This window comes from Tiliqua scincoides, chromosome 2, assembly GCF_035046505.1.
Source record: "Tiliqua scincoides isolate rTilSci1 chromosome 2, rTilSci1.hap2, whole genome shotgun sequence".
Lineage (NCBI taxonomy): Eukaryota > Metazoa > Chordata > Lepidosauria > Squamata > Scincidae > Tiliqua > Tiliqua scincoides.
In genome coordinates this window covers 72,873,896-72,901,392 of record NC_089822.1, presented here as the reverse complement: position 1 = coordinate 72,901,392, position 27,497 = coordinate 72,873,896, and the positions used below count along the sequence as shown (strand labels likewise).

Here is a 27,497-nt window from a genome sequence, read left to right as displayed (position 1 = left end):
GAAAGCTTCCATAGTCCCTGTGCATGTTCAGTAGCATTTGTAGGACTCTGCATAAGCCCTCTCCATTGCTTTTGTCACTGCTGCCATTTAAGTTAGAGTAGGAACAGTAACAGCGATAGGCACCAAACCATTATGAGCCAGGTTTGGACTTCCAAAGGTTATTGGACTTGGCTCTTAATAGACTCCTGAATTCTGAACTGGGGGACTTCATTTACAAACACCCTCCCCAGTTCTGAAATTCAGTGCTATTTCTCCTCCCTTCCCTTTATACTAATGGCATACAGCAGGCATGTCCAACTTCGAACAGGTCGTGATCTACTTTTTCTGGCCAAAAGTGCCGGTGATCTACCACCATGAAAATTAAGTTTCAAATTAGTTTCAAATTAAATTTTAACCCAATAAAGTTGGAGGATTCCCCCCCATTTTTAATGAACCTTCTGTCATTTACTTGGATGTGATCAGCTGTTAATCAAATTAAGCAAAAACAAAACAGAGAGACGAAGATCCAGTAAGAACTGCGAGGGGAAATGGAAAGTACATTTTTTCTTAGTTTTATTGAGTAATAACTTTCTTTACCTGTCTTAATAACTTTCTTTAACTTTTATTGAGTAATTTGTGTTTATTATTATTATTATTATTATTATTATTATTATTATTATTATTATTAACAGTATTATATACCGCTTTTCAACTAAAAGTTCACAAAGCGGTTTACAGAGAAAAATCAAATAACTAAATGGCTCCCTGTTCCAAAAGGGCTCACAATCTAAAAAGATGCAAAAAGAAGCAGACAGCCACTAGAACAGACAGTGCTGGGGTGAGGAGGGCCAGTTACTCTCCCCCTGCTAAAAAAAAGAGGAGCACCCACTTGAAAAAGTGCCTCTTACCCAATTAGTAGGGGTTAGGTTGAGTATTTAGGTAGAGTATTGATCCAGGCTGATCTTGCACAATCTTTAATATTTCGCTCTTGCTCATTAGTGAGATGTCTGAGCCTGCATTTCATCCACCAGCTTTTTGAAGTTGGGTGTATATTGTATGAGGGCCAGTCTCAGGGAATCCTGGAGATGTTCATCTCTCATGTTGGAACATTGTGTACTCTTTGCATTTTTAGATGGGAAAACGCAAATTCACACAAATAAGTTGAACTGAAACAGGAGTGTACAGCTTCACTTCATCTTCTCAAGTTGGGAAATTTGTCTCTAGGCACTAGTTTCCAAAACAATTCTTGCTCAGCACCGGTCTTGAGAAAAATGTCATTTTTAAGGGGTAATATTTCGTTTTCAAGAGATGGCTTGTTCAATGAGTAATTTTTACTGATAGCAGCTGCAGTTTCTTTAATGTCCACCACTACTTTGAATGGGTATGACAAGTACGCCACAACTGTGCCAATTTTTTGGAAGTCACAGAATCTATTTTTGAATTCCTGGATAACAGAACATATTTCTGTCACTTCTCATTCTGAAGAACAAAATTTGGATATTGTCCCAGATGGTCCTGCATACTAGGAAAATGATCAAAAGCGTTGTTTGCAAGGTCAGCCATCATTAGCTCAAATTTGTTCTTGTAGGATGAAACTGTACTCATCATCTTGCCAATGCATTTGTTTTTACCTTGTAGTTCAAGGTTCATATCACTTAGTTCGCCTGTAAAGTCAGCGAGAAATGCCAGATCACATAACCACTCCTCATCTTCCAACTCTGCTTGGTCATCTCCCCTCTCCTTCAAAAAACTTCTTATTTCATTCAGCAAATCACGAAATCTTTGCAGAAATTTGTGCCTACTTAACCACCTTACATCTGTGTGCAAAATGATTTCTGCTACCCCTTCATCAAGAGTAAGAATAAAAAGCCGTCTTTGAAGTGATCTTCCACGAACTGAATTTACAATTTTGAAAGTGATGTCCATGACAGTCTTTGTATTGAGTCTCCTGCTTGCCAAAACTTGCTGGTGAATGATGCAGTGGTAAGAAAGGAAATCTGGGAAGTCGTCATGCTGTCTACAGAGGGCTATGAAACCGTTAACCTCACCTGCCATTGCTCTTGCTCCATCAGTAGTGATGGAAACAAGTCTATGCAATGGAAGATTACACTTTGTCACAAAAGAATGGAAAGAACTGAATATTTCCTGACCGGTAGTTCTCCCTTTTAAAGAAATCATTCCAAGCAGTTCTTCAAGTAGATCCATCCAGTTGGAGTGAGAAAGCAACACAATTTGAAACAGCCTCCAACAATTGTTCAGTTGTGTCTCCACACATCTTTTCTATTCACCACATGACAGTGTTTCTTGACAACTGTACATCTTGAATAGCAGCTATGATCTCTTTCTTATTTTTAAATCCTTCAAAAAGATTGTCAGCTGCTTCAAGAAAACAATCTTTTACAAATTCCCCTTCAGTGAAAGCTCTGCATTTCTTTGCGATCAGGTTGCTGACCTTGAAGGATGCTATGGTTGCATTGACCAAATGTGACCTTGGCTTTGCCATCAACTGTTGCTGAGTAGCCACTTTCGATTTAAGTTCTTTGAGCTTCAGTTTACGAATTTCACTTTTGGGTGGAAAATCAGCATCAAACTTACTGCTATGCAGAGCCTTATAATGACGTTCCAGATTACCCTTTTTGGGCAAGGATACTGGGTTGTTACAAATTAGACAACAACACTTGTCTTTCACCATGATGATGAAGTAGTCCATTTCCCATTCATCATGAAAGTGGTAGGTTTTGCTCTTCTTTGGAACACTCATCTTCGTTATACTGGGGTGGCTGGATGTAAGAAGGCCAAATCTGCTAAGTTAGTATAAACACTGGCTGAATCTGTTCCAAAACTGTCACTGTCCCAAAGTATTAAAGATCAACAGGAACTGAAGACCTCTGGATGATGTGCAATACAAGGACTGGAGATGCCAAAACCACACATGCAGTTCTAAAAGTAAAAATAAGAATTCATCATACTGGCACCAATAATCAAATACCACCAAACAATCATCAAAAAAACTCAAACACCTGTTTACAAACCAGATAAAATCAAATACTGCCAAACAAGTTCAAATACCACCACACGCGATTTAATAAATTCTGCACACAGTGTAGAATCAACGCAAAGGCAAGGCGAAATAAAATTGCAGTGTAGAATCAATGCAAAGGCTAGGCAAAATAAAATGGTTTGAACCAATTTGAAGGCAAGGCATAGATAGGCAAGTTAGAACAAAATTGGAAAAGCCCGCCAAAATCACCAAATTCTTGACACTTTGTTGTTTTTGCCCGAAAATGTTTAATGAATGTGAACTATAAAGCGACCAACGGACCCGCACATGACACAACTAATACCGTAAGTATATTCAGTTAAAGCCCGTGTGAATGGATATCACCCAGTATATAACACACTTCTAAGGGGTGCTGGGGTGGGGGCAGGAATGGGTGATTCTGAGAGGCAGGAGACCAGGTATTACGCTGGGCCTGTGGCGTCTCGTTGCGGGGTGCGGGCAGCAGCCCCCTGGGGTACCCACAAACTATTGGCACAAAAACAACAAGCACCCCCAATACACCCGCAGGCAAGATTCCCACAGGCAGGGAAAAAAGACAGGCAAAGGATCGGCGGTGGTGGCAAGCCCTTGGCAGACGACTTGCCGGCACGAGCTCTCTCCTAGCGACGGGGCGAGCTGCTGGAGAGATGGAGCCAAGTGGGGCCGGTGATCTACCTCTGACCCCTCCGCGATTTACAGGTAGATCGCGATCTACCTGTTGGACATGCCTGGCATACAGCATGGGCTAATGTTAGAAATGCAGGCCAAACATGATGCAATCCCAGCAAAAGAGTAAAATAGAGCAAAAAGAAATATGTCTAATTATAAAGAGAAAAGGAAGGTAAAAAATACTTGGTTTGGGGTAGCTTTATTGTTCTGGTTGGGCTGATGTTCTTCTTGGATTTTAATTTGATCATACAGGCATGTGTTGCACATATATGAGCATGGTCAAAGCACAATAAAGAGTCTCTTAATGGGGCAGTCACATCTCCAACAGCCTGTAGCAGAGTGTCTGTTTACACAACAGTGTGTCCAGTAGCCTCTGCAGCCAGCTAGTTTCTGGCAGGGAATGTCTTTTTACACAACAAAGGCAGTAGATTGGGCTGAATGTTCACTTAATGACTAATCACATAACAACAGGGATTGGAGAACGTATCCCTGTTAAGTGATGCACACCTGTATATTTATTTGTCAGTTTCCCTGGATGAGTGTATAAATCTTCTAAATAAATAGTTATTGGGTTATATCCTACAGTGTCTGCAAAAGGAACTTCTGGTGGCAAGGGAACATTCCCTCATCCTCCTCACAGCATACCCCACTCCACCCTTCTAAAAGGCTTCTCACAAAGATTGTGGGACCTGTGGGGGCAGGCCAGGGTAGAGTATTTACTTTTAAAATAATTTATATTCTGCCTTTCTCTCAGTAAGGGCTATCAAGGCAGCTTACAGAATTAAAAACCACAAAAATAAAGCATTAAAAACAAGACAAATCCAAATGGATCACATAAAACCATTACATTTGATTAAAAGGCCCATCCATTATGAATCAGGTGCTTTCCCCACCCCCCCGGTTATTGAGGAATTCCCCCCCTGCTTCTTCAACTTGTTGCCCTATTGGCAATAGGTACTTTCAGGGTACTATGAGAAGGAGGCAAAGTTTCCTTAAGTGAAGTTTCTTACACTATCCAGGACACCATCCATTGATCATGGTGGTGGCTCACTTAATGTGTGGTACTAAAAATGCAGTGTTTCTCATCATTATGTAAAATAATCATCAACACATGGAGGCCAATATGAAAGACTAGTTATAAAATTTCAGCAAAGAAACCTAGGCCACAGATTGATGCTCACTTACTTGGCATCAGTATGACTTACATCTGAAAGGGTGTGCTTAGGATCAAGCTCTGAGTTTGGGGCATAATCTACCTCTAAACAGACTGCCGTGCACATGCTTGCACTATTTATACTTTGGATTGAGGCTTTATACTGATAATAGCTCAATATTCTTGTGTTTGTATTGTTCTTTGTTGCATTTCTCTTTGCTGCTTTCATCTGTTTATTTCAGTCATGCTGGAGAAACTGGGAGTGTGCCAGAATACCTTGTTCTTTGCTCCTACAAGCAATCTAAAATGTTTTGTGGCTCATAGCAAAAGAACTGAGCAATCATCTGTTGATCACGGATGCCTTACTCATTGTTACGATTGCCAAATCAACATTTTAAAAACTGAGCAACACTGTGGCATTGTGCTTCCTCTTCCAAAATAACACTTTTTCAGTAAAGTGATTTCTAGCATGCATATTTAGCATCTAGAACAAAGGCTGAATTTAGTCTCTTTGGGAGCATGCAGGGAAGACCTATCTGATCTATATGGACTAGAGCCAGAACTAAGCATAAGGCTATCATGCCATCCACAGTCCTGTCTTTCACCAAAATCACTATTCCCAAATCACTATTAATTGCTAAGACACTGAAATATTTGCACACATAGGACTATTGCATCAATGGATGATGTGGGGGATAAAAAATGTTTAATCCAGTTAAACCTATAGGCAGTCTATCCATTCAAATTCAGCCAGAGTGCTTGGGTTTCATATGGTTGTGTGCCACTAAAACAAAGGATCTAAACAGACTTACATTGATATACATATTTACTTGGGTGTAAGTTCAGTTGACCTCAGCAGGGGTAGTTCTGCATGAACATGCCTGGAATGAATTGCACAATCCTAATGCTCTGACTCAGCTGATCTGCAAATCTCAGGCACTCTACTGTAAAAGGTTACACAGGCCTACAAAATTGAGGCTCAGAGAAGTTTTCCCCAAACTTTACGGTGGTTTGATATGAATTTGGGGTGCCGATTCCAAAAATGGCATCCGTTTTGCCCTACCCCGTCTAGTTTTGGAGATATAGTATAGCCTCACTAGTGAATGGTTCAAGCAGCTTCCTCATGAGAAAACTATGGTGTAAGTTTCCTCATGAGGAAACTGCTTGAACCATTCACTAAAGAGGCTAGGCCGTGTCTCCGAAACTAGATGTGATAGGGCAAAACGGATGCCATTTTTGGAATCGGCACCCCAAATATACCCAGGAATTGGTGTAACGTTTAAGGAAGCAAAATGTGTGTTGGCCTGTGTTAAATACAGAGAAGTTACATACAGAACAATTATCTATGTTAGTCCATTGGAATGACATTCAAACTGGAACTGTTCATTAACGTCTTGCGTCCAGGATCTCTAAAGCACCATCTTATTCCATATGCCTACTGAGGTTAACAAGAGAAGTCCTATTGCATAGCACACCCATTCCAGGTAGTCCGCTGGTTTCCAGGCCTTTCTCACCCCCTTCCAGGGTATCCGTGGTTTCCTGCCATTCTGATCCCCTTCCAGTGGGTCCATGAGCACCTTCTGCCCTTCCCATCCTCTTCCAGAAGGTCCACAGGCTCCTTCTGCCTTTCCCACCTGTTTCCATGGAATCCACCAGCTCCTTCTGTCCTTCCCACTCTCTTCCAGGGGGTTCATGGGCTCCTTCTGCCCTTCTTACTACCTTCAAGGTGGTACATTGGCACCTCTGGCCTAACCCCCTTCCAAAGGCTCCTTCTGCCCTTCCCATCTCCATTCAGGATGTCAATGGGCTTTTCTGGGCCTTCCCACCCCTTTCAGGGCGTTGATGGGCTCCTTAGGCCATTCTCACACCTTCTAAGTCCATGGGGTGTAGTTGGTCTGTAGAACTCCTTGCCACAGGATGTGGTGATGACATCAGGCCTAGATGCCTTTAAAAGGGAATTGGACAAATTTCTGGAGGAAAAATCCATTATGGGTTACAAGCCATGATGTGTATGTGCAACCTCCTGGTTTTAGAAAGATTTCAGAAATGGGCTATGTCAGAATGCCAGATGCAAGGGAGGGCACCAGGATGCAGGTCTCTTGTTGTTTTGAGTGGCATTTGGTAGGCCACTGTGAGCTACAGGAAGCTGGACTAGATGGACCTATGCCCTGATCCAGTGGGGCGGTTCTTACGTTCTTACCTACCATCTTGCCAGGAATGGCCAACATTGGTGATATGCCAGGATAACAGCCCTGAAGAGCTGTTGGGTGGTGAGTGTTTTACATAAGAAGAGCCCCACTGGATCAGACCAAAAGCCCACCTGGTCCAGCTTCCTGTACCTTGCAGTGGCCCACCAGATGCCTCCATGAGTGCACAAGACAACAAGAGACCTGCAGCCCAGTGTCTTCCCTTTCAGGGCCGGCTTTCAGGCAATTTTGCCCAATTGGGCCCTGCACGTGGTGGGGACCCTGTGCTGCCCTTCTGCCCACCGTTGCTTCCAACTGGTGCCATGGAGGCGGCAGCAGGCATGCTGCCCTCCAAGCGGCATCCTCTACCCGCCTCGCTCTGGGGCGGGCTGCTGTGGAGGGGGTGGCATGGGGCCAGAATGGGGGAGCACTGCAGGCTGGGCATGTGCTCCTTCCCTCCCTCCTTCCGGGCTCCTGTCCTACGCCACCACCAAAGGCACGAGAGTCCTCTCCACCTGCCCAGAAGTCACAGATTTTTTTCCTTGGCGCGGCTCCAAGATGAAGAGGGGGCCCTGGCGCCCTGCTCCCCTCTGCGCCACCCCCGGGACCAAAATAGCCCAGCTGGCACCTCGCCCGCCGGCGCGCTTCCCAAGGTGACCGAGAGGTGGCGCTGGCGACACTGCGAAGCGGCACCCTGCGAACTGCGCCTGGCTGAAGGCAGGGACTTGTTTTCTGGGGAAGCGGGGGAGGAGGGCGCGAGCGAGTGCCCGGCGGAGCTCGGAGGCGCCTCCGATGGGGAGCCTGCTGGGCAGGGGAGCGCAGCCGCAGCCCAGCCACTGCCTGAGGGGCTCCCGCGCGCCCTGCTGGTGCCGGGGCTGAGCGCCCGGAGGAGGCGACGAGCAGGCGCAAGCCGCAGTTGTGCGTGGCTGGCTGGCTGGCGGGGGGAGGCACCCATGGCCGCTGCCTCGCCGCCCCGGCGCCTGCAGTGCAGCGTGAAGCTCTTCTTCCTCCGCGAGGAGCAGCCGCTGGAGGGGCTGCTGCACCTCGCCAACGCCGGCCAGAAGGCGCTCCAGCTGGAGGTGCAGCCTCGGGAGGAAGACGCGGATATGACGGTGACAGACGGTGAAGTACCGCGAGCAGCCTGCGCCCGCGCGCGGTCTGGGGGTGTGCGGGGAGGGTCGCCCGGCCCCTGCTGCGGACTGGCGCTTCGGCCTCCGCTGGTGCGCAGAGGCGGGCAGGGCAGAACGGCCTCGCAGCTCCCCTCTCCGGGCGCACTGCTGCCTGCCTGCCTGCCTGCCATCCCTCGCAGCTGCAGTGCCCGGGGCTGCTCCACGCCTGGCCAGTTCCCTGCGTGGCTGGAGCCGGCAGCTTTACTCCCAGCCCGCCCGCGCTTACCTGGGAGTAAGCCCTAGTGACTACGATGGGACTTTCTTCTGAGTAGACAGGCATAGGATTGGGCTCTCATGCAGTGTTTTCAATGCACATCTTGGACCGGTGGGGTTTGGTTGTTGATGTTTTCCTCTGTCGGTGTGCTGGCTGGGAAGCGGATGAATGTACCACATGAACACAAGAAAAGCCCGGCTGGATCAGGCTGCCCTGTATCTCACAAGGGCCCACCAGAGAGCATAAAAGACAACAGGGTGACCAGGCGTCCTCTTTTTCCAGGACATGTCCTCTTTTAGCCTCGTGTCCTGGAAAAGAACTGAAATGTTCTCCTTTGTCCTGTGAGCAGACCCCTGCAGGCAGTGCGTTGCCCTCTTGTAATTAATAAATGGTATGTAATATAGTTTAAAATTTAACAATAAGTGATATAGTACTTAAGTTAACCACAGGAAATCAATACACAAGTGTCTTTAGCTTTTATTTTGTCATGTCCTACGTTTTTTCTTGGATGTCCTGCACTTTAGGGCACCTAGTCCTCTTTTGCACTTAGGACACCTGGTCACCCTTCCTGTATCCTCCCTCACATCTGGCGATACATAGAACAATCCAGAACCAAGTCGTCACTTGGCTGGTTCTAAGCTGGTGGCTGAGCTACAAATCACACCTTTGCCTTTAATTAGAAAGAGAGAGGGTAGAGCAGGAGAGGAGATCCCTGACCTAGAGCTTCTCCAGTGAATGGAGAAGCCCCAGTTCAGGCCAAAGTGCTTGTCTCCTGGTAAGTACTACTGTATAGGCCTCTTAAGAATATAGGACGCATCAGGAGTTTGAGCTCACCGGCCGTGGGGAAACTGGCCAGCAGGTAACCCCCTTCTTGTGGCTACTTTGTTGTCTTTGGCCACTTTTTATTTCCAGTTCACCCAGTGGATGGACTGGATCAGTTTCTCCTGTCCGAAACATTGCAATGTCTTTGCCCCACTTTGAGGCAAAGTCTTTATACGTATAAAGGCTTTGTATAAAATTATGGACTGTTTGCAGCACAGTGTCATTTGTGACTCCTTCCTGGGGCAGTGCATGAACTCTGCCACCTAAATCCTCCACCCACTGCTGCCTCTGATCATGTGCACATATGTATTCCTCTTCTACGGAGGGCAGGTGGGCAAACAAGTGGGCACATTTCCACACCCCCTTTTTCCCTTATAAAGATTGCTGCATGCAGCCTTCTGGGCCCACACATGTTCTGTTTGAAATGAGCAGATGCAGGGGAGAATCCTCAGCTCGTGTTCATTACAAACAGGGGTGAAGTGGGGAGGTTGTATTCAGTGATCTTTATAAATGCAGGAAAGAGTCAGGCAGGCTCCAAATCACTTTTCCTTGCATACTTGGTGCTTTGTACACATTAAATAGGAAGGAAGATTGAAGCTGTGGCAGCTTTTTTCCCCTACTTCCTCCAGCAGTGCTGTGATCTTGACTTGCTCCCAACAAATTGGAAAAGGATTGGAGCACCCAGTGGAGCTGCCGCCTGAAGAGGATGGTGGGCAGACTGGCTGAGAGCTTGTCTGTTTGCTACCCCTCTAAGGGTGCTGCTCCACACAAACATTTCAGATCGCCTCCTATTTGGACTGTTCCTCTTCCTCCTCTACCATTTGTCTCCCACTCTGGGTGTGATCTTCTATAGAAGGGGCTGCTTCTGTAAAAATATTTTAAACTTCCAAAATGTTTTATATTCTGTGCCATTACTTTCAAGATCCTGCCTAAAATGTTACAGAAACAGCAAAAAATTTTCAGGTGAATAAAATCTATTAGATTCTTAAAATCTTAAGCTATATTTAAGGAGAAGACCAGGACATAATAGTTTCATGTAAATGAAACTGAGGACAGCAACTAAAAACCAAATATGTTATTGTGGTGTTAAGTTCAAACAAGAAGAATAAGTTTCTTGGTTAACACCAGAACAAGGCATTACTGTATATCCTGAATGAATAAACCGATCATCTAATGATGATTGTCTTCCCTTTAAAACAAAAAAGCACAGCAAAACTTTCCCTTTTTGATTTTCACAAACATTTTAATCATAAAGATGTTTAAAATCACAAATGAATTTGCTACTGAACTGGGTGGAGAGTAAACTCAGTTGAAAGATGAAAGAATTTGTAACAGTTACTGTTAACAGTTGCAGTGGTTGTTATAGTGTGAAAATGTGAACTGAAAGGAATTTCAAAGGTTCCTAAATGCTTAGTCAGAATTGAGGCTAATGTAGGTCTTGTCAAAAGGACAAGCACACTACAAAAATGGTGTGGAACACAGAAGTACTGGGTCGTCATGGGAAGCAGGCATGCCTTCCTAACTTTTAGAATGAGTCATGCTCATCTGGAAAGTGTGAGGAATGTATTTTTATATGATGCCTGCTTTTAGTGCTATTGTGTTAGTTCTTGTTTTCTGTTCTGGCTCTATAAAGCCTAGAGACAGAATAAAATAAAGTAGCAAAAGCTTATGAATTATTAAAGCATATGAATGACTTTAGCAAAAGAGATAACTAAGCTGCTGGAGAGATTCTGTTGACCCTTGAGTGTCGGATTGGAGCTAGTTCTATGTATTGTGAATCACTTTTGCATATTCTTTCAGACCCTGTTGAGTGAATATACAAGACCTACATCCATCTCTTTAAAATGTAACATGGGAGTTAAATCTACAGATATTTGCTGATTAGCTGCTTCTTGTGAACCATATGTGGGGATAGGGAAGAAATTGCTTGTTTCTCCTGAATGTTATGAATGTATGGTGTAGTTGGGTCCTGCTTCATGTACAAAGGAAAACCTGGGCTTTCCAAGGTGGTTTTTTTCTTCTTCTTTTGCATTCAGATGGTATTTGTGCTGTTTTTGTTAAGTATGCCTAATGCTATTAGTGAAAATGTAAGCTAAACATTGTAATAAAGCTATCTAAAGCTGCTGCTTGGATATGATGGTACTCAACTCTGAAGCATTGTAATCCATGTCATTTTGGTGCAGAGTGACCAATTTGCTTACTGTGTTTTCCCTTTGAAGAGGGAAAGTGATGTTAAACCGTTGAGGCATCTGTTCACTTTCTTCATTTCACAATAACATTTGTAAAATTATGTCTCCCTCCTGTACTTGGATTCAGGAATTGAATCTAACTTAGGTGGGGTTTTGCTGGTGGTGTTGCAGAATTATGCCATCTGATTTAAAACTAATTTTAAACCTTTTTGCAAGGATTTCTTCAGGTAGGCTGTTGTATTTTGATATTGTATAATATATGAACACTGTAAATGCATCTCCTCCGTTCATAGCTAAATAGCCATAGCAACAAAATCTGACTTGGCACAATGGGGAAAAAATATAGTGTGAATAGTATTGTTTTTATTTACCTTCATGAGAATAACCCCACTCTGAGTCCTTTGGATGGAAGGATGGATTACTCATAAATGAGCTGTACTACTCATCTAGTAGAAAGACACTACTAGATGCAGTCCAGTGATGCAGCTAGCAGAGAGTGGGGCGTCTCGGGCGCTACAAGGGAGGTGACACCAGTAGTGACCAAAATTGCTAAAATCACGGTTGTTAGAAATAATACCATCATGTTATATACTATTTGATGCTGAAATTACAGCAGAATGCAAAGAAACAAACCAGAGTTAAATGTCTCCATTCTATCAAAAGTTATGGCAAAAAAGGAGAAAATAAAAATGCAGCTGTAACAAAAAGCATATTTCCTTAACTCAAAATGGACCAATAAGAATGTTTGAAGAGCAGTTTGGATGTTAATATGACACAGCATGGAAACCAAAAGGTTTAATAAGGTTTCACCCTTGGGGGGGGGGGTGACACCACTAGTGACCAAAATTGTGGAAATCTTGGTTTTTAGGAATAATACCATCATGGAAGATATCATTTGAAGCATAATTTAATGCAGAATGAGTGAAACAAACCACATTGAAATATCCGTGTTCTGTCAAAAGCTACAGCCAAATAATCAGAAAAGAAAAACACAACTGCCTTATGTCACAAAAAGTGGATTTCCTTGACTCCAAACTAACCAATGAGTCTGAGTGTTCTGAGAGCGAATGAAGTGTTATTATGACACAACATGAAATCAGTAAGATGTTGTTATGATTCAGCTCCCTTTTCCATGTATCAGAGCTAATACTCAAACTCCTCTTCTGTTGTGTGTGTCATTAAGTTGGCAACTGTTTTTTGTTGGTTACTGATTGGTTGGGTAACCTGTATTGCTCTATAGTAAAATAAATAAATGAAATATAGCAAAATAAATAAATGAAGTTATTGGGGGTGACACCATGAGTTACCAGACTGGGCGACACCAACCCTAGTGATGCCACTGGTGAGAAGGTTGGGTGTTGTTGCTAACTGGCTTAGATGACTTTTAAAGTGAATTCTAAACAGACATGGTGGACTTATAACCATGATGGCTACATTGAACCTCCAGTTGCAGGGGTGGTATGTCAATGAGTACTACAGGGGAGCAATAGCGGGGCAGGATATTGATATTCATCTGTTGCTTGTGGGGAAATGTTCATTGCATTTATTTTCTGGTCATTATTATTATTCATTTTAAGTCATGACTATTATCATCTCTCAGTCTCACCTACCTCACAGAGTTGTTGTGAGGACAAAAGAAGGGGAGGAGCCTTGCACACCTCCCTGAGCTCCTTAGATCTGTGGTTCACACACATTTAGCACCAGGACCCACTTTTTAGAATGAGAATCTGTCAGGACCCACTGGAAGTGATGTCATGACTGGAAGTGACATCATCAAGCAGGAAAATTTTTTACAATCCTAGGCTGCAATCCTACTCATACTTACCCAGGAGTAAGTCCCATTTACTAACATTGTTAAAAGAATATACATAGTAGCTTGTTAAAAGTACAGGTCTGTAACATTTCCCCAAATGCAGTCACATACCATGGTCTACCATCAAGTCTATTAAAAATAAAATATTGAAATGAATGGGGACCCGCCTGAAATTGGCTCGCAACCCACCCATTGGGTCCTGACCCACAGTTTGAGAAACACTGCCTTAGATGAAGGGTAGTATAAACATGTGAAAAATATAAATAAGCAAATAAATAATGTTGTCGTTGGGGGGGGGTGACAAAAAGTTATGGGTCCCAGGCATCAAATGACCTAGCTACACCACTGATGCAGTCAGTTACCTACTGTATGCCATGACCTGCCCACATTGAATGACCTATCAATAGTATTTCATTGCTTATGATTTATACCCAGCTCTTCCTCCCAAGAATCTCAAAGTAGCTTATAGTGTTGTTACCAAATAGCTTTTCAGTCAGGAATTGCTCAGACGCAGACCTCTATAGTTTTAGCAGTTGAACTTACGTATATTCAGACAGTTTTATGTATGAAGTGTTTGCAGGTTATAGTCACAGATTAGACCTTAGTACAGAACAGAAAATCTAAAGATGCAGGGAGAGAGCTGTGGCTGAGCCATAATGTTTGTGTGATTTTTATGATAGGCTTCTCAGCCTATCGGTTAAGATCAAGTGCATGTAAAGTCTAGTCCCAGTCCAATCCTTAACATACCAAGTATGCTTCCCCCCCCATCCCCGCCTCTGGAAGTAAAGGAAAAATGTATCAACAATTAGTGTGACTTTTTCCAATCTTTATGGTGTCATGCTTGAAATCATTCTGAATAGCAGGTAGCAAATCTTGGCCAAGGCACAGACTGTTTTTGCATCTTTCTTGCCATAGCCATAAACTCAAGCATCTCTGCTTCTCCATCAAAACCTGGGGGCACCTGAACTACAGTGTTTGCTTTTGCCAAGCCAAACCACAGACCACACAGAACTGCTAGTGTTGGTCAGCAAGACACAGAGCCATCCTGTTTCTCAGCTGCGCCCTCAGCATTGCATAGACTCATAGCAACAAACACACCACTGTAAAATAGCCTTCCAAGCAACATGCAGTGTATCTTGAAAGCTGTGGTAGAAAAGCAAGGCTCTGCACATTTTCTAGGGATTTGGGGAGAGTGCTGGTGAGCTTAATTGCATTCAACAGATGATAGGCATGAATGCATTCGTAGTACAGTTGTGCAAATTATGTGTTTATTAAGACTAAGGTTAAAATCTCAAGCCTTTAGATCCAAGAGAAGGAAATGTGTATCTATGGGAAACACAAACATTATTTTGAGGACAGAAGTATAATGAGTTGAAACGTATGAAGAGTGAAAGTTCAGATGCAATCTATGCTGTGGAAAAGAGTACACATGGCAAGCTAAACTGCCCTACATTTGCAGAGACTTGTAAGGGCCAACAGCTAGCTGGTACGCCTGCTCTGTGATTTGGGGGCTCAGTGTGTGTTTTGTTTTAAATGTAAATAGTAACTGTGTGGGACCTGGATTGGAATTGCAGTGGGGCAAGCAGGTTTATAACCTGCTTTGGATTTTCTTTTCCTCACAGCTGCTATTCACTTCAGGAAGGAACATTGGTCGAACAAGGTTTGAAAAACTCCACTCCGCTGACTTGTTACTATTGCTGTCTTCCATAAGTTCTGCATAATCAACTACAGTATATCACTTCAAAATCCCAGAAAACACGGCATTATGTTTATTGCAACAGCATTACGGCCAGTTATTGTGGTGCAAATGCTAAGTGCTTCGCATCAGGATGTGAGCATGCATGCGACATGCTTCGCAAGGTTTTATGTGGCCCTGGCGACTCAACTCTCCTGTGGCATTGTTACTTCCATTATGGAGATTTGCCCAGAGCTACTCATGGCTGAGCTGGGAACTGAATTAAGTTCTTCTGGACCCATGCCCAGCACACTAGCCACTGAACCAACCTGGCTGGAAAATGATGAAACCGAATGCAGCTGGAACACAGACTGTCTCCTGTTTGCTCAGCACCAAGTGTTCAGTTTGCAGATGTTGAGAGTAATGATGCTATCTCAGAGTGTTTTAGAAAACTGTTAATGCCAACATTTCCATGGCTTTAGGAGAAAATACTGCTGCTATTATGTGCTTGTGAATACGGAATGCAGGGGCCCCAATGATAACTTATTTCATGGAAGTAAATATTGATCATTATGTCAAAGCCAAGTCTTTTGCCCTTAATTCATAGGTACTGTGGGATTTTTAAGATCACACAAATAAGGTCTTTGTTTTAAAAGCTCATTAAATGGATGAGACAGTGATTCCTCTTGAGAGAATGTTGTGAGGACAATAAAAACCACAAGGGTAGAAAGGATGAGATTAAAGTACCATTTAGAGACATTCATTTGATTGCAGTGTAGTATATCTTTATGCCAAAGCACACTTTGGCCCTGATCCAGGGACTCCCTTTATGTGTTCATTTGGATGTGTGCAATCAATTGAGCATTTTACGAGCCCATTCGTTCGATACGAAATCATTCTTTCTTGTGTGTAAGTTTCATTGTGTTCAATAAATAATTGTTGAAGAAAAAAAATGTGGTGCATTACTTTCTGGGCGACCCTCGTACATTCTTGGTTGCAACTTTCTGGTGCTGCATCAAAAAACTGCTTTTGCCAAGTTTCATTTGCTCCTCCTATGCAGAGTTTTTATAAATAATAATAATAAATACTTAGGAACAAATACAAACATGCTGCAGAGTTTGCAGAGTTGCTGCTGAGGAAAGTATATAACAAAGCTCATTCCAAATGGCATAAGTCAAGATTCATGCCCAGAGCAAGTAATGCCACAGTACAAGGGAATGGATTCCCATTCAGCCTTGCATTTCTATCAGTTTAAGTCAGGATGAAAATGAGAAGTAAGGACACCCTAAGAATAATAATACTGGCAAAAAACATATCTGCTAACTCTATATCGGTGGTTCTCAAACTGTGAGCCTATGGCCCAATTTTTGGTCATTCATGAAACGGACAGGATAGATTAGGCTATGTGCATCAATGGTTAAAAAACCTGCTACTTTGGGAGAGTACTGCAGCCTAATTACCATTATAGCCAACTGAGGCTTGAGCAGCTGGTAAAGTGAAACTTTTTTTTAGGTCAGGCCTGATGTTAAAAAGTTTGAGAACCACTCATTTAGACCATACAACAAGTCCTCACTTAAAATTTTGTTATAAATGGTGTTTTTTTTAAGTTGTTGAGGAAAAAAATGATTCTCAGCTGAGGCCACTGTCTATGTTGAGTTTGCACATTCTCCCATATCTGAATCCCAGAAAGCTCACATATATTTCAGTGGTTAATATTAGAAGTGTTTTGGGTCTTTATTTAGAAGTTTGGTGATATTTTTGTGACCAGAAATATGCTATAGGAACTTAACTCTTGTTTATATATATCAAATAGCCTATGGTAAAATTGGTTTTGTTATAAATCATTTTGCTTAAAGTTGCAGTTTCTAAGAACCTACTGACAACTTTTAAGTGTGAACTTGCTGTACTGTGTGAGTCTTGAGTGTCTAGATTGACCCAAAGCCTTATTAGGACCAAGATTTCACCAGAAGCCTCTCAAGACTTTAACTGGGAGGTAGAAATTAGGCATATATATGTGACTCATTCCTTCCTCCTTCTGGGCTGGTGAAATTTTGGGCTTTCTAGTGGTAGTTTGGACAGTGTGGTTGTAGTGTTGTCCACTGACACAGAAGAATAGGAAAGTGCCTAAGAAGCTCATCTTGGCCAAGATGACAGATAACAAAACACTTACAAGGCTAGGCAGTTCCAGAATGGAGCACTATACAGTGGTGAAGATTGGTTGCAGAATTAAGGTGACTTATATAGGGAACCAGCTTCACACCAGCTGCTTCCCTAAGGGGAACAGGTTTTCTCTGGGAAACCGGAAACCATGTCTCTCATGCGATCAGGGCATTCTGAGCCTCACGGAGGCAGCACATGGATGCGCACTGCCTCAGGGAGACTCGGAAAAGCCTTCAGAGGTGAGGGAAGTGGAGTTTACTTTACTTCCTTCAGTAAAGGAAGGAAGTAAAGTATTTCTTGCCCATTTGTAATGCATTAATTAAATATACAAAAAACTTCATCTGTTTCAATGATTGGAGAATGTGTGCCTTATAGGCTCTTGCCCTATTCAAGATGCAAAAAATGACCATTGACCTATTAGCAACAAGCACAGACATGCATGCTGAAATAGTGTGCATAATCTTGGTATACAAAGACAGATTTTATTGAGTGTGCCTCTGGTGCTCTGAGCATTTTTAATGTTCCATGAAGAGATTGCTAGATTGTTCCCACTATTGTCTGCAGGTTTCTGTATTAAAATTTACAGACTGTGAAAATGCCTTACTCTCAGAAGTCACCAGATGAAGTAATTATTATTGGTATCTTGTTATAAGAAATCAGTTTCCTGTTGATTTGGGGAAAGCTGAAAACAACAAGTAGGGACTATTAAAATAAATAGAAACATTATCTACATTTTCCAGCATTTATTCAAATGTCAAAAAAACCCTTGTGTTTAAGATGACATTTAAGGTGCTTTCAGTTTTCACTTGTGCTCCAAAAAGCATGAAAATTGGACTTTAAGATTCTTCACCATGTAAGAAGTAAAGACGTTGTACAGTTGCTTATATTATTGTGGATTTATAGACTGGGCTTCATGCATCCATACATTGCCTTGATCTTTCAGCATGACACTGAAGGAATGCATCTTGGCAGAAATTCAGAAATGAAGTTTCTACAATCACTTGCTAGAGAAGCATGGAATAAATGTCTGATGCATCTCTACAAGGCATAGTTCTTCCCCCAGATCGGATATGCCAGGGGTGTTAAACATAAGGTCCATGGGCCAGATGCAGCCCCCTGAAGCTCTTTATCCAGCTGTCAGGCTCTCTCAGCACTACCATCAGCTGCTCTCAACTACGGAACGGTGCTGATAAAACTCTGCTGAAAGGGCAACCTGTACAGTTCCTCTGTATCTTGAAATATGATCAAGATTTGCGTATTTTCTCTTCTGCCACTTGCCACTAATGAATTCCTGAGAAAAAAACTTATTTCTGGTCATGACCTGCTAATGACATCACTTCCTGCTTTATGACATCACTTCCGGCCCTAAGCAGGCATCATGAATGCTATTTGACTTGCTGTATAAAATGAGTTTGACACCCCTGAGATATACATTTAGGGCGCAATCCTAACCCCTTATGTCAGTGCTTTCCAGCACTGGCATAGCGGTGCCAATGAGACAAGTGCTGCATCCTGCAGTTGGGTGTCACTCATGGAGGCCTCCTCAAAGTCAGGGAATGTTTGTTCCCTTACCTCAGAGCTGCATTGCCCTTAGGTCAGTGCTGGAAAGCACTGACATAAGGGGTTAGGATTGCACCCTTAGTCACAGAGGCTAATAACCTTAGGGCGAAATCCTAACATAAGGGGTTAGGATTGTGCCCTCAGTGTTGTTTGAAATGACTGGCTCTTCAGAGATCCTGTGTTCTTTTCTGTGTATGGGTTTGCCTTGCAGAGATGTCATGTTGGACTGATTACAGATTTTATGAATGGAAAGCACAGATTGAGAAGAGACATGTTAAATAACCAATGTGTGTGCAAGCTGTAAAAGGGTGTTGAAGTGGGAAGGACAATGTGCCCAAAGCATCTTTTTGCCTCCTGTTCTGCTCATACCCCTGGAAACAGTGTGAATGAGTATGTTGGTGACTGTTTTTGTTTTTTGCAAAACATCGTTGTACAGCTTGCTTTCCTTTCTCTAAGAAAGTTACTGTTTAGACCCAATCTCTGAGGATGTAATGACTGTACACTTTGCAAAGATTCATGTGAGAAAATGCATTCTGGGATGCATCTTCCCAGAATGCATCTTGGAGGAATTTACATGAGCTGATAGTGCAGGAAATGCTTATTCAGGTCCAAATGATTTTACTTGTAAGTTCAAAGTCACTGCAATAGAGCCTTAGTTAAAACTGCTGTGATATGACTAAATATTTGCTATAGTAGTTGGCATTTTCACTTAAAGCTTTTTGAATGCCATGTTAAAGTGAACATTGGAGGACACTTCATTGAGCATTGCTGACTTGTGTACACTCAAGTCACCTGTGTTGATGACTCCGGCACTGACTCAAGTTTGAGGCCACTGACTCTGAAAAGAGTCCCCATGTGTGCAGACTCAACTCTGTATGCGTCTGGGTGTGCTTGCTTACTTTTTTGGTGCATGAAACACCTCCTGGGACCATAATTCAGACTGGATGAGAAGCAGCAGGAAAGCTCCAGCCAGGAGACAAGGATGGGTTTATGTTTTGCATTGAGCAGGATGCAGTGGGGAGGGAGACGGAAGCGGGCTCTCTTGTCCATCTCTGAAGGAACCAATGATCTTTGGATAAAGGATGGGTGGTCTTTTTTTTCTCTGGATGAGGGAGGGGAGAAGTCCAAGTGGGTTCTTGCCTTAGAATTGGTTGGAGGGGGAAAAAGGAGGTGGGGAAGTAGTTCCTCATGTCTCGGCTGTTGTTACCTGGGACGAAGAAGCTGCCTCATTAAATGACAGGCAGTAGGACTACTTCTGAGTAGAGCTGCAAAGGATTGGGTCATACTCCTAACGTAAGCCTCCCAGCTGCTGCTACACAACCCTTCTCCCAAATGCTGCTTCTGTCCCCTCCTGCTCTCCGTCCCACCCCCTCCTGCCGTGCTGAGCTCAGATGCCTCCTAGTCCCTTTTGTTTTGTGCCCTGACATGCCTGACCCAAAGCACACTGAATTGAGTCAAAATGTCAGCAAAGGGTGCCCATTAAGACTCATGCACATGTTGAGTTGCGGGGGGGGGGAGGTGATTTGGGACTTGATTCGAGTCTCGCTGCAATGCCAAGTACCCAATCCTGCTCAGAACCCATCATCTACCATTTTGCCTGCCATTCACCCAGTTTGGAGAGATCCTTTTGGAATTTGGAATGTACTGTGGCACTCCGCTCAAGACTTCCTCCAGATTGACATGGAGCCATTTATTAGCACTTGCTGAACAGTTCGACCAGCTTGGGACACCATGGATCGGACCCTGCCTGATGCCACTGCTGCCTCTGCTCTGATGCTCTGGAGAAAACAAAAGTCCTGCACCATGCTCCTTAGGTGGTTTTCTCAAACCTGGAAGTGCTGGAGTTCCCGTTTTGTTGGAAGGGACTGCACAAATGAAGGAGCCCCAGATCTGCCACCCTCTAGTTCCCCTCATCATCCACCACAGACATAAACCACCTCAGGCATCATCATGGCTGTGGCTGTGCCAATTGTAGTATCATCTAGTAGTATCATCTAACCCACATTTTATCCACAAGGCTATAATGGGAGACTTTGCCAGTGATTTGCTGAAATCTTGGTATACGTGGTGTTTTCAAATGAGTAACAGAATTTCTAATCCTCACGTTATGTGAGAAAGGGGAAGAATTCAACATGGGGGTGCCATTTTCAGGGGTAGTTCTCTTGTTGGGGAGTACCACCCTGTGCCATCCTTGTCTCTCACTGGAATTCGCTTCTCCAGTATTGCATGTGTGTTGTTTAAATTGTGAATCGGTCATCTTATTTTGGCAGGGTTTTCTTACCCCTAAATACTACAGTTCTGAAGATGGAATGAGGCACTACTGACAGTGGATTCTTGCTAATAGTACTGTCATGTTACATGAAGAAGTCCATGTTTGTCATTTGCAAAGGCTCTAAGAATGATTCAGCCTGACTTTCTTTTCTATTTTCTAGCCTTCTGAGCAACTAAGCTTGCCAAACGAAATTGCACCAGAGCGTACAAACTACCTTGTAATGTAGAGTTTTCCACAGGCTCACTCAGAATTTCTGACAGCCTAGCTAAAATCAAATAAACAGTAAATCTGGAAAGGTTTCTAACATGATGGGAGATGTATTTACATAATAATGCATTGCCTCATGTCTCCTTCTTTGTCAAGACATGTGAAGGCTGTTTTCCATATTTTGTTCATAGGGATGCACCTGATAAGTGATGAACTACATTCAGTGAGAACAGTGTCTATCACTAAGGAGTTAGGTTTGTGCATATGATTTTGAAACGAATCCTGAATTTACGATATGTGATTGGCCTGTAGGAGCAATGCTGTAGTGTTGGTGCTTGTAGCGTGATGCTATACCATTGTATCTAGGTATGCACTTAACTAGGCATGGTTCCATTAAAATCAGTGGAGCAAGGCCTATATGACTGAGCTGTGAAAAGTACAGTCAATCCTCCCTATCGACACACTCTGTTCCAGCAGGTTTGCTTATCCGCGGAAATACAAGTATTACGTCACTCCATTTATAGTCTCTTCATGGCCATTTGCAGTCTCTTTACGGACATTCTAAGAGACCTATCGCAAGAAGTGGCTTAACAAGATGCAAGTCTCCATGTTGTTCTTTGCACATTGTTCTTGCCATCTTTCCTCTTTGCATGAAACACACTGCTCTATCCTTGAATACTAAAAATTGTCCATTTGGTGAGGTGGGGGAGACCAAACACACAATCTGGTAATGCCTTTATTAGAAGCAAACTTTCTGAGTTCTCTGGAACTCTTAACTGGGCTGACTTTCAAGTAAAACAAAGTGGCTGGATCAGTGGCGTAGCTATCGATCCTGCTGCCGGTGCAGAGCTCAAGTTGTTGCCCCGGAAATGATGTCACATCCAGAAGTGACATCATTTCCGGGTTTTGATTTCACACCCACTTTTTAAAATAAAAATTAAAAAATCTGCCACATCCCCCAAGCTGCCTCCCCCCAGCATCAGCTCCCTCCTACTCACCTCCATTCCCTCTGAGGTCTTACACTGGGCTGCTCCTACAGCCCCGTCAGGCTCATGGGGGGAAGAAAAGCAGTCGCTACCACTGGCACGCGCCCCACCAGCCAGGCACATTGGGCCACGGGGCAGTGGGCTACATTGAGGAGAGCCTTGTGTGTGTGAGGGGAGCTGGGGCATGCCCCCCTGCCGCCGTTTTGTTTGGTGGAACAGCTCGGGTCCAACCAGTGCAGGGGGGTGGGTGGAGAGGAGGCTGTGGAAAAGCCGCTGTTCACATTGATTGTGGGGGAAGGAGAACTCAGGGCAGGCAGGGGGGAGGAAGTTGTGCCTGACTGTCTGAGGCTCCAGTCCTATCTGCGCTTACCTTGGAGTAAGCCCCATTGAGTATAATGGGACTTACTTCTGAGTGGACCTGCCCGGGCTGGGCTCTCAGGCTCCTGTCCCAGCCCCACTTTCCTGGGAGTAAGCCCCATTGACTATAATGGGACTTACTTCTGAGTAGACATGCCAGAGCTGGGCTGGGCTCTCAGGTTCCTGTCCCAGCCCCACTTTCCTGGGAGTAAGTCCCATTGGCTATAATGGGGCTTACTTCTGAGTAGACCAGCACAGACTTGGGCTCTGCAATCCTCTCCACACCTTCCTGGGAGTAAGCCGTATTGACTACACTGGGACTTACCTCTGAGTAGACGTGCCAAGGATTGGCTCTGAGTGGGTGAGTGAAAGGAAAGCTTTCCTGCTGTGGCTGGGGGGAAGAGGACCTGGGTCTTTGGGCAGGCAGGCAGGCGGGAGGAAGTTGTGCCTGACTGACTGAGGCTCCAATCCTGTCCACACTTTCCTGGGAGTAAGTGCCATTGGACGCAATGGGACTTACTTCTAAGTAGACATGCATAGGCTTGTGCTCTGAGGCCATGCAGGAGGAGGAGGTGGTGGTGGTGGTGGTGGAGGCAGCGGCAATGTGCCTCACCCTCCCTCCCTCCCGCTGCTGGCTCTGGTGGGATAGGGGCAAATGAAGCCTTCAGCGCCTGCAGCTGTTGGCTCTCAACAGAGGGAGGGAGGGAGAAGGAGGCCCCATCGTCACTGCCACCTCCTCCTCCTGCACCTCCTCTCCCCGCATTGAAGCACCCCATGAAAGCCTTCCAAAGCCCCGCCGAGGTCTCAGGCACAGCAGAGCAGAGTTGCAAACTTTCTCCGCTTAGTGCCTGCCACCGCGGCCTCGAGCCCTGTCCAGGCTCCGCCAGCAACAGACACTGCACATCTCCTCGCCTCCTTCTTGCCCAAACACAGAGTGAGGGCAACTGGCGGGGCTGCAGCAGCCCAAGGCAACTTGCATGCGGGCGGAGTTGCCCCCGATGTTGCCCCCCAGCCCCTGATGTTGCCCCTCTCAGCAGCTGTAGCCCAGTGCATTTGCTACCCCCTGCACTTACATAGTGATGCTGCTGGGCTGGATGTGGTGTTTTGCCCCCAAAGGCTGCAGTTTAGAACAATCTTAACTGAACTGTTATTATTGTGGCTTATTAACAAGTGTTAGCTCTGTTTCAACACTCTGTGCTTAGTTTACAGTTTCAACAATGGTGGCAAAGTGTTTTACCAAGATGTTGAACTGCCTTCACTAACAAGTCCAAGGTAAAAATTCAGGTCATAAAGTTCATGAAGAGGGTCCGCAAGAGCCTAACCTCATTTTTCCCATAAGATCAATGATTTAGTAACCGAAGTTTCCATATTAACTGGGTTTTCCAGGGGCATAACCCCAGCAGATAACAAGAATTGATTATTACGTTTGGATGGACTTAGGGCCATTTCTAGGTAAAGAAGCCAGACTCAAAAAAGAAAACACTCTTCTGCTGTTGAATAGTCTCCTGGTATTTTATGAGTTTGAAATTTAATTTTACAAATGTTGTGAGCTGCATTGAGAACTGTGGTCAAAAGTGGATATAAATAAATAAAATATTTTGGTGCCAATGTGATGTATGTGAAAATGAGGATATCATAATTTATGAAAGCCAGAGAGGGTGGAATAGGTAACTTAAAAATTAAAAGTAGCTTTAAAAGTTGTAAATATAAAAACGAATTAATTCCATCTACAGTACTTTTAACTAGGATTATGTCTGAGGGGGGGGGGGAGAGAGAGAGAGAGAGAGAGAGAGAGAGAGAGAGAGTTTTGCTGAGTCATGTTTTCAACAGAGGAAAATAAAGCCAGACTGCTATTTTATAAAACAGATTTTTTCCAAACCCTGTTTGGAGTCTTGAACATAAAACAAGACATTAAAGAATAATAATGTGAAACAAGAGCATGTAATATGAAAACCTAGACAATAAAGCTTTATCTACACTATTCTAGGAATATGTTTTTGCAGTATTCTGCAGATCTGTACTTTTTAATGTGCATCCCAGCTGTTAGTGTTGCTTCCTAGCCTTGCCTGCTGTTGTGCTATGTTTTGGCTCTTATTTCCTTCTGTGATTTGGCCTTATAATATTATTTTCTAATGAGGAAATGTGGTATGATTTTACATTTTTTGTTTAAAGAAATGCTTTTCTCAGTGTCTTTCCTCTGTTACCGGAGAGTGAATTACGCTTGCCTATACATCTTGCTCAAAGATGAGCAGTGATTTGAAATGCGATTGCAAAATAGGAATGCATGTTGAAATCTTGCTACTCTAATAATATCAAGACCTGATGATATTATGTGCCTGACATTTATGCGTCAGGCACTTCTGGCAGTTCAGATGCCTCTCTCAGATAGAAGCTTTCTGTCATTAAAATTCATTCAGATATACTGAACCTAGGCTCCAAATCTAATTTTTAAAAATAAGCAAACAAGCATTGGACTCAAGAATGTTACAGTGGAAACAATTAAGTAAACATCTGGTGGCACTTTTTAGTGCCTTGCACTTGTTGTAGCAATTTAAAAGAATATGCAGTGTGAACGTGAGCATATAACCCTTAACTGAGGTGGAAAGGCATTCTATAAATACTATACTGAAACTATTCTGCCCAATATTGTATATACACAGCAGGAATCAAATGTGTACACAAATGGGCTGGGTAGAAATGGGTTAAATGCTTTGAGACCTCATAGTACTATGCAATGCAGTAAACAGGCATACAATACCAAGTCTGAATAAGCATGGACCCTGCATGGACCCTGGTTCTTTATTATACAATTTGTGAATGCACAGTTTAGCCCAAGGTTGTCAAACATATGGCCTGTAGGTCAGATGTGGCCCCAGGAAGCAATTTCTCCCGCACTTGTTGTAATTGGGCTCTCCCAGTGTGATAATTGGTCTTTTGTCATTGCAGCTAATGAGTTTCTATGTGAGAACCAGGTGCTTATTTCTGGCCATCATCTGCTTCATAATGTCATTTTCTGCTTAATGATGTCACTTCCAGTCCTCAGCAGGACACCATGAATGCTATCTATCTATCTATCTATCTATCTATCTATCTATCTATCTATCTATCTATCTATCAATCAATCAATCAATCAATCAATCAATCAATCAATCAATCAATCAATCAATCACCATTTTATACCACCCTTCCTCCAAAGAGCTCAGGGCAGTGTACACAGCTGTTCCCCTTCTTTTGTCCTCACAACAACCCTGTGAAGTAGGTGAGGCTGAGAGAAAGTGACTCGCCCAAGGTCACCCAGGAAGCTATTTGGCCCACTATTTGAAATTAGTTTGACATTCCTGGTTTAGCTTTCTGTCATGAATTCCTTTCATTTTCATAGTAAATTGAATTCAACTCATGCCACGGTATTCTATCTACCGCTTTGGGAAATGACAATATGGCTGTTAACAGTAGCCCTGTTCAGAAATAACACAAGTTTGTAAGAGAACATATGGAGGGCCCCCAGGATCCTGTTGGTTTAATCCTGCCCCTGCTGATAATGTGCTCCTAAACGTCATCTCCCCATCCAGCATTTGTCTGCAGCAACAAATACTGAATGCAGTCCATCATTTCCACCTGAAATATGTCAGGGTTGCAACCATTGGGGGTTTTCTCCCTTTACGCAGCATTTACGCATACCATTATTGTCATCTTTTATTTTCGGTCACAGACCCAACATGCTGCAGATAAGTGCTGGATGGGTGTGGGGAGGTAGTAATGCTTTGGGAGCATATCAACAGCAAGAAAAGGACTAAACCAACAATTCTGGAGGATCCTCCATGTATTTTCATACACAGGTTTGTAAGTTCTGAACAGGGTTAATGTGGATCACACCATATATTCCACACAGGTGTTATACCACCCATTGACAGGATTCTGCAAGACCTGAATTAGCATTTTACTCTTTCTTTGCATACAGGACAATGCTTAGAGATATTGGACACGGGTTGGTGTCCTGGAAATTAAGGCTAGATTGTCTGGTGCCACAGGGATCATGACGGGCAGCCCAGTCCTGCGCTCCTGGCGCCCAGAGCTGCAGCGGTGTCAAAAACGGCTGCCGCTGCATTCTGCGCACTCCACAGGCAGCACAGGCGGCTCCTTGGGAGAAGGGGACTTTTGTCAAGGGTTGGTATAGAATTTTGAGCCTCAGTGTCAGGCTGGTGGACCAACACGGAGGCTCGGGAGCTTTGCTCCACTGGTCCTACCTCCCTCCTGCCTTTCTCCCTCCCCCAGCACACCGCCTCTCCATCCTCCCCCAGCTCCTCCTTGCCTCCCCCCATGCCTCCACCTACCTCTCCGCTGGCTGGCGGACGGTTCATGTGACCGCCAAGCAGCAGACGTCTGATGCTTGCTTGGTGCTAGCCCAGTGCCGACCAGCACTGGGCTACCACTGGCAGTAGGGCCTGCAAACGTGCCTTATGGGTTAAGGCGCCCATAAGGCACTGCAAGCGCTACCCTTATGGCACGTTTGCAACAGTGCATGCTGGTGGTGAGCTGGTGCACATCCACCATTGGGTGGATTGGGCCCCTGGTCCCAAGGGATTGGGTCCCAAGGGATTGGGATTGGGATAGGATTGGGCCCCTGGTCTGTGGAATCAAGCTGTTTTCCTCGCTTGTAAAGGAAAAAATAAAAAGGCATTAAAAATTGTGTCTCTGCTCAGCTTTAGCTGGAAAATGAGTAATTGGTTTTCCTATTATAAAAAGTAATTGTAATGTAGCCTTTTGTGAAGTTAGAAGCAACATAATGAAACCTCTAGAACAGTCTTCTTCCTCATAGGGGTCAGACATTGGGTCCATCAATAGTAAGAACACACGTGCATTTCATGCACATGCACGAACCTCTTGATTCATCCATAGAGCTAAGAAAAAACAGATGGGCAGTGCGCAGAGATGCATGCCCGGACAGAGAATGAACTTAAAGGAAACTTCTGTCCTTGGTCTGCTTATACTATAAGCCTTACAGGAATCAAACTACAAACTTGAATTCTTTTTTAGGACCATAGGCCA

The 27,497-nt window shown here is 43.9% G+C and overlaps 1 protein-coding gene across 3 annotated transcripts in view; it reads left to right on the top strand.

Moving 5' to 3' along the window:
• The first annotated feature begins 7,769 nt into the window (after window positions 1-7,769).
• Window positions 7,770-27,497, top strand: part of LOC136641044 (histone-arginine methyltransferase CARM1-like) — a 77,457-nt gene continuing 57,729 nt past the window's right edge. For all 3 annotated transcript variants that reach the window (XM_066616624.1, XM_066616623.1, XM_066616625.1), the window contains exon 1: window positions 7,770-8,149. In XM_066616624.1, coding sequence (XP_066472721.1) covers window positions 7,981-8,149 — 169 coding nt within the window. In that variant the 5' untranslated portion in view covers window positions 7,770-7,980. The remainder of the gene's footprint in view (window positions 8,150-27,497) is intronic.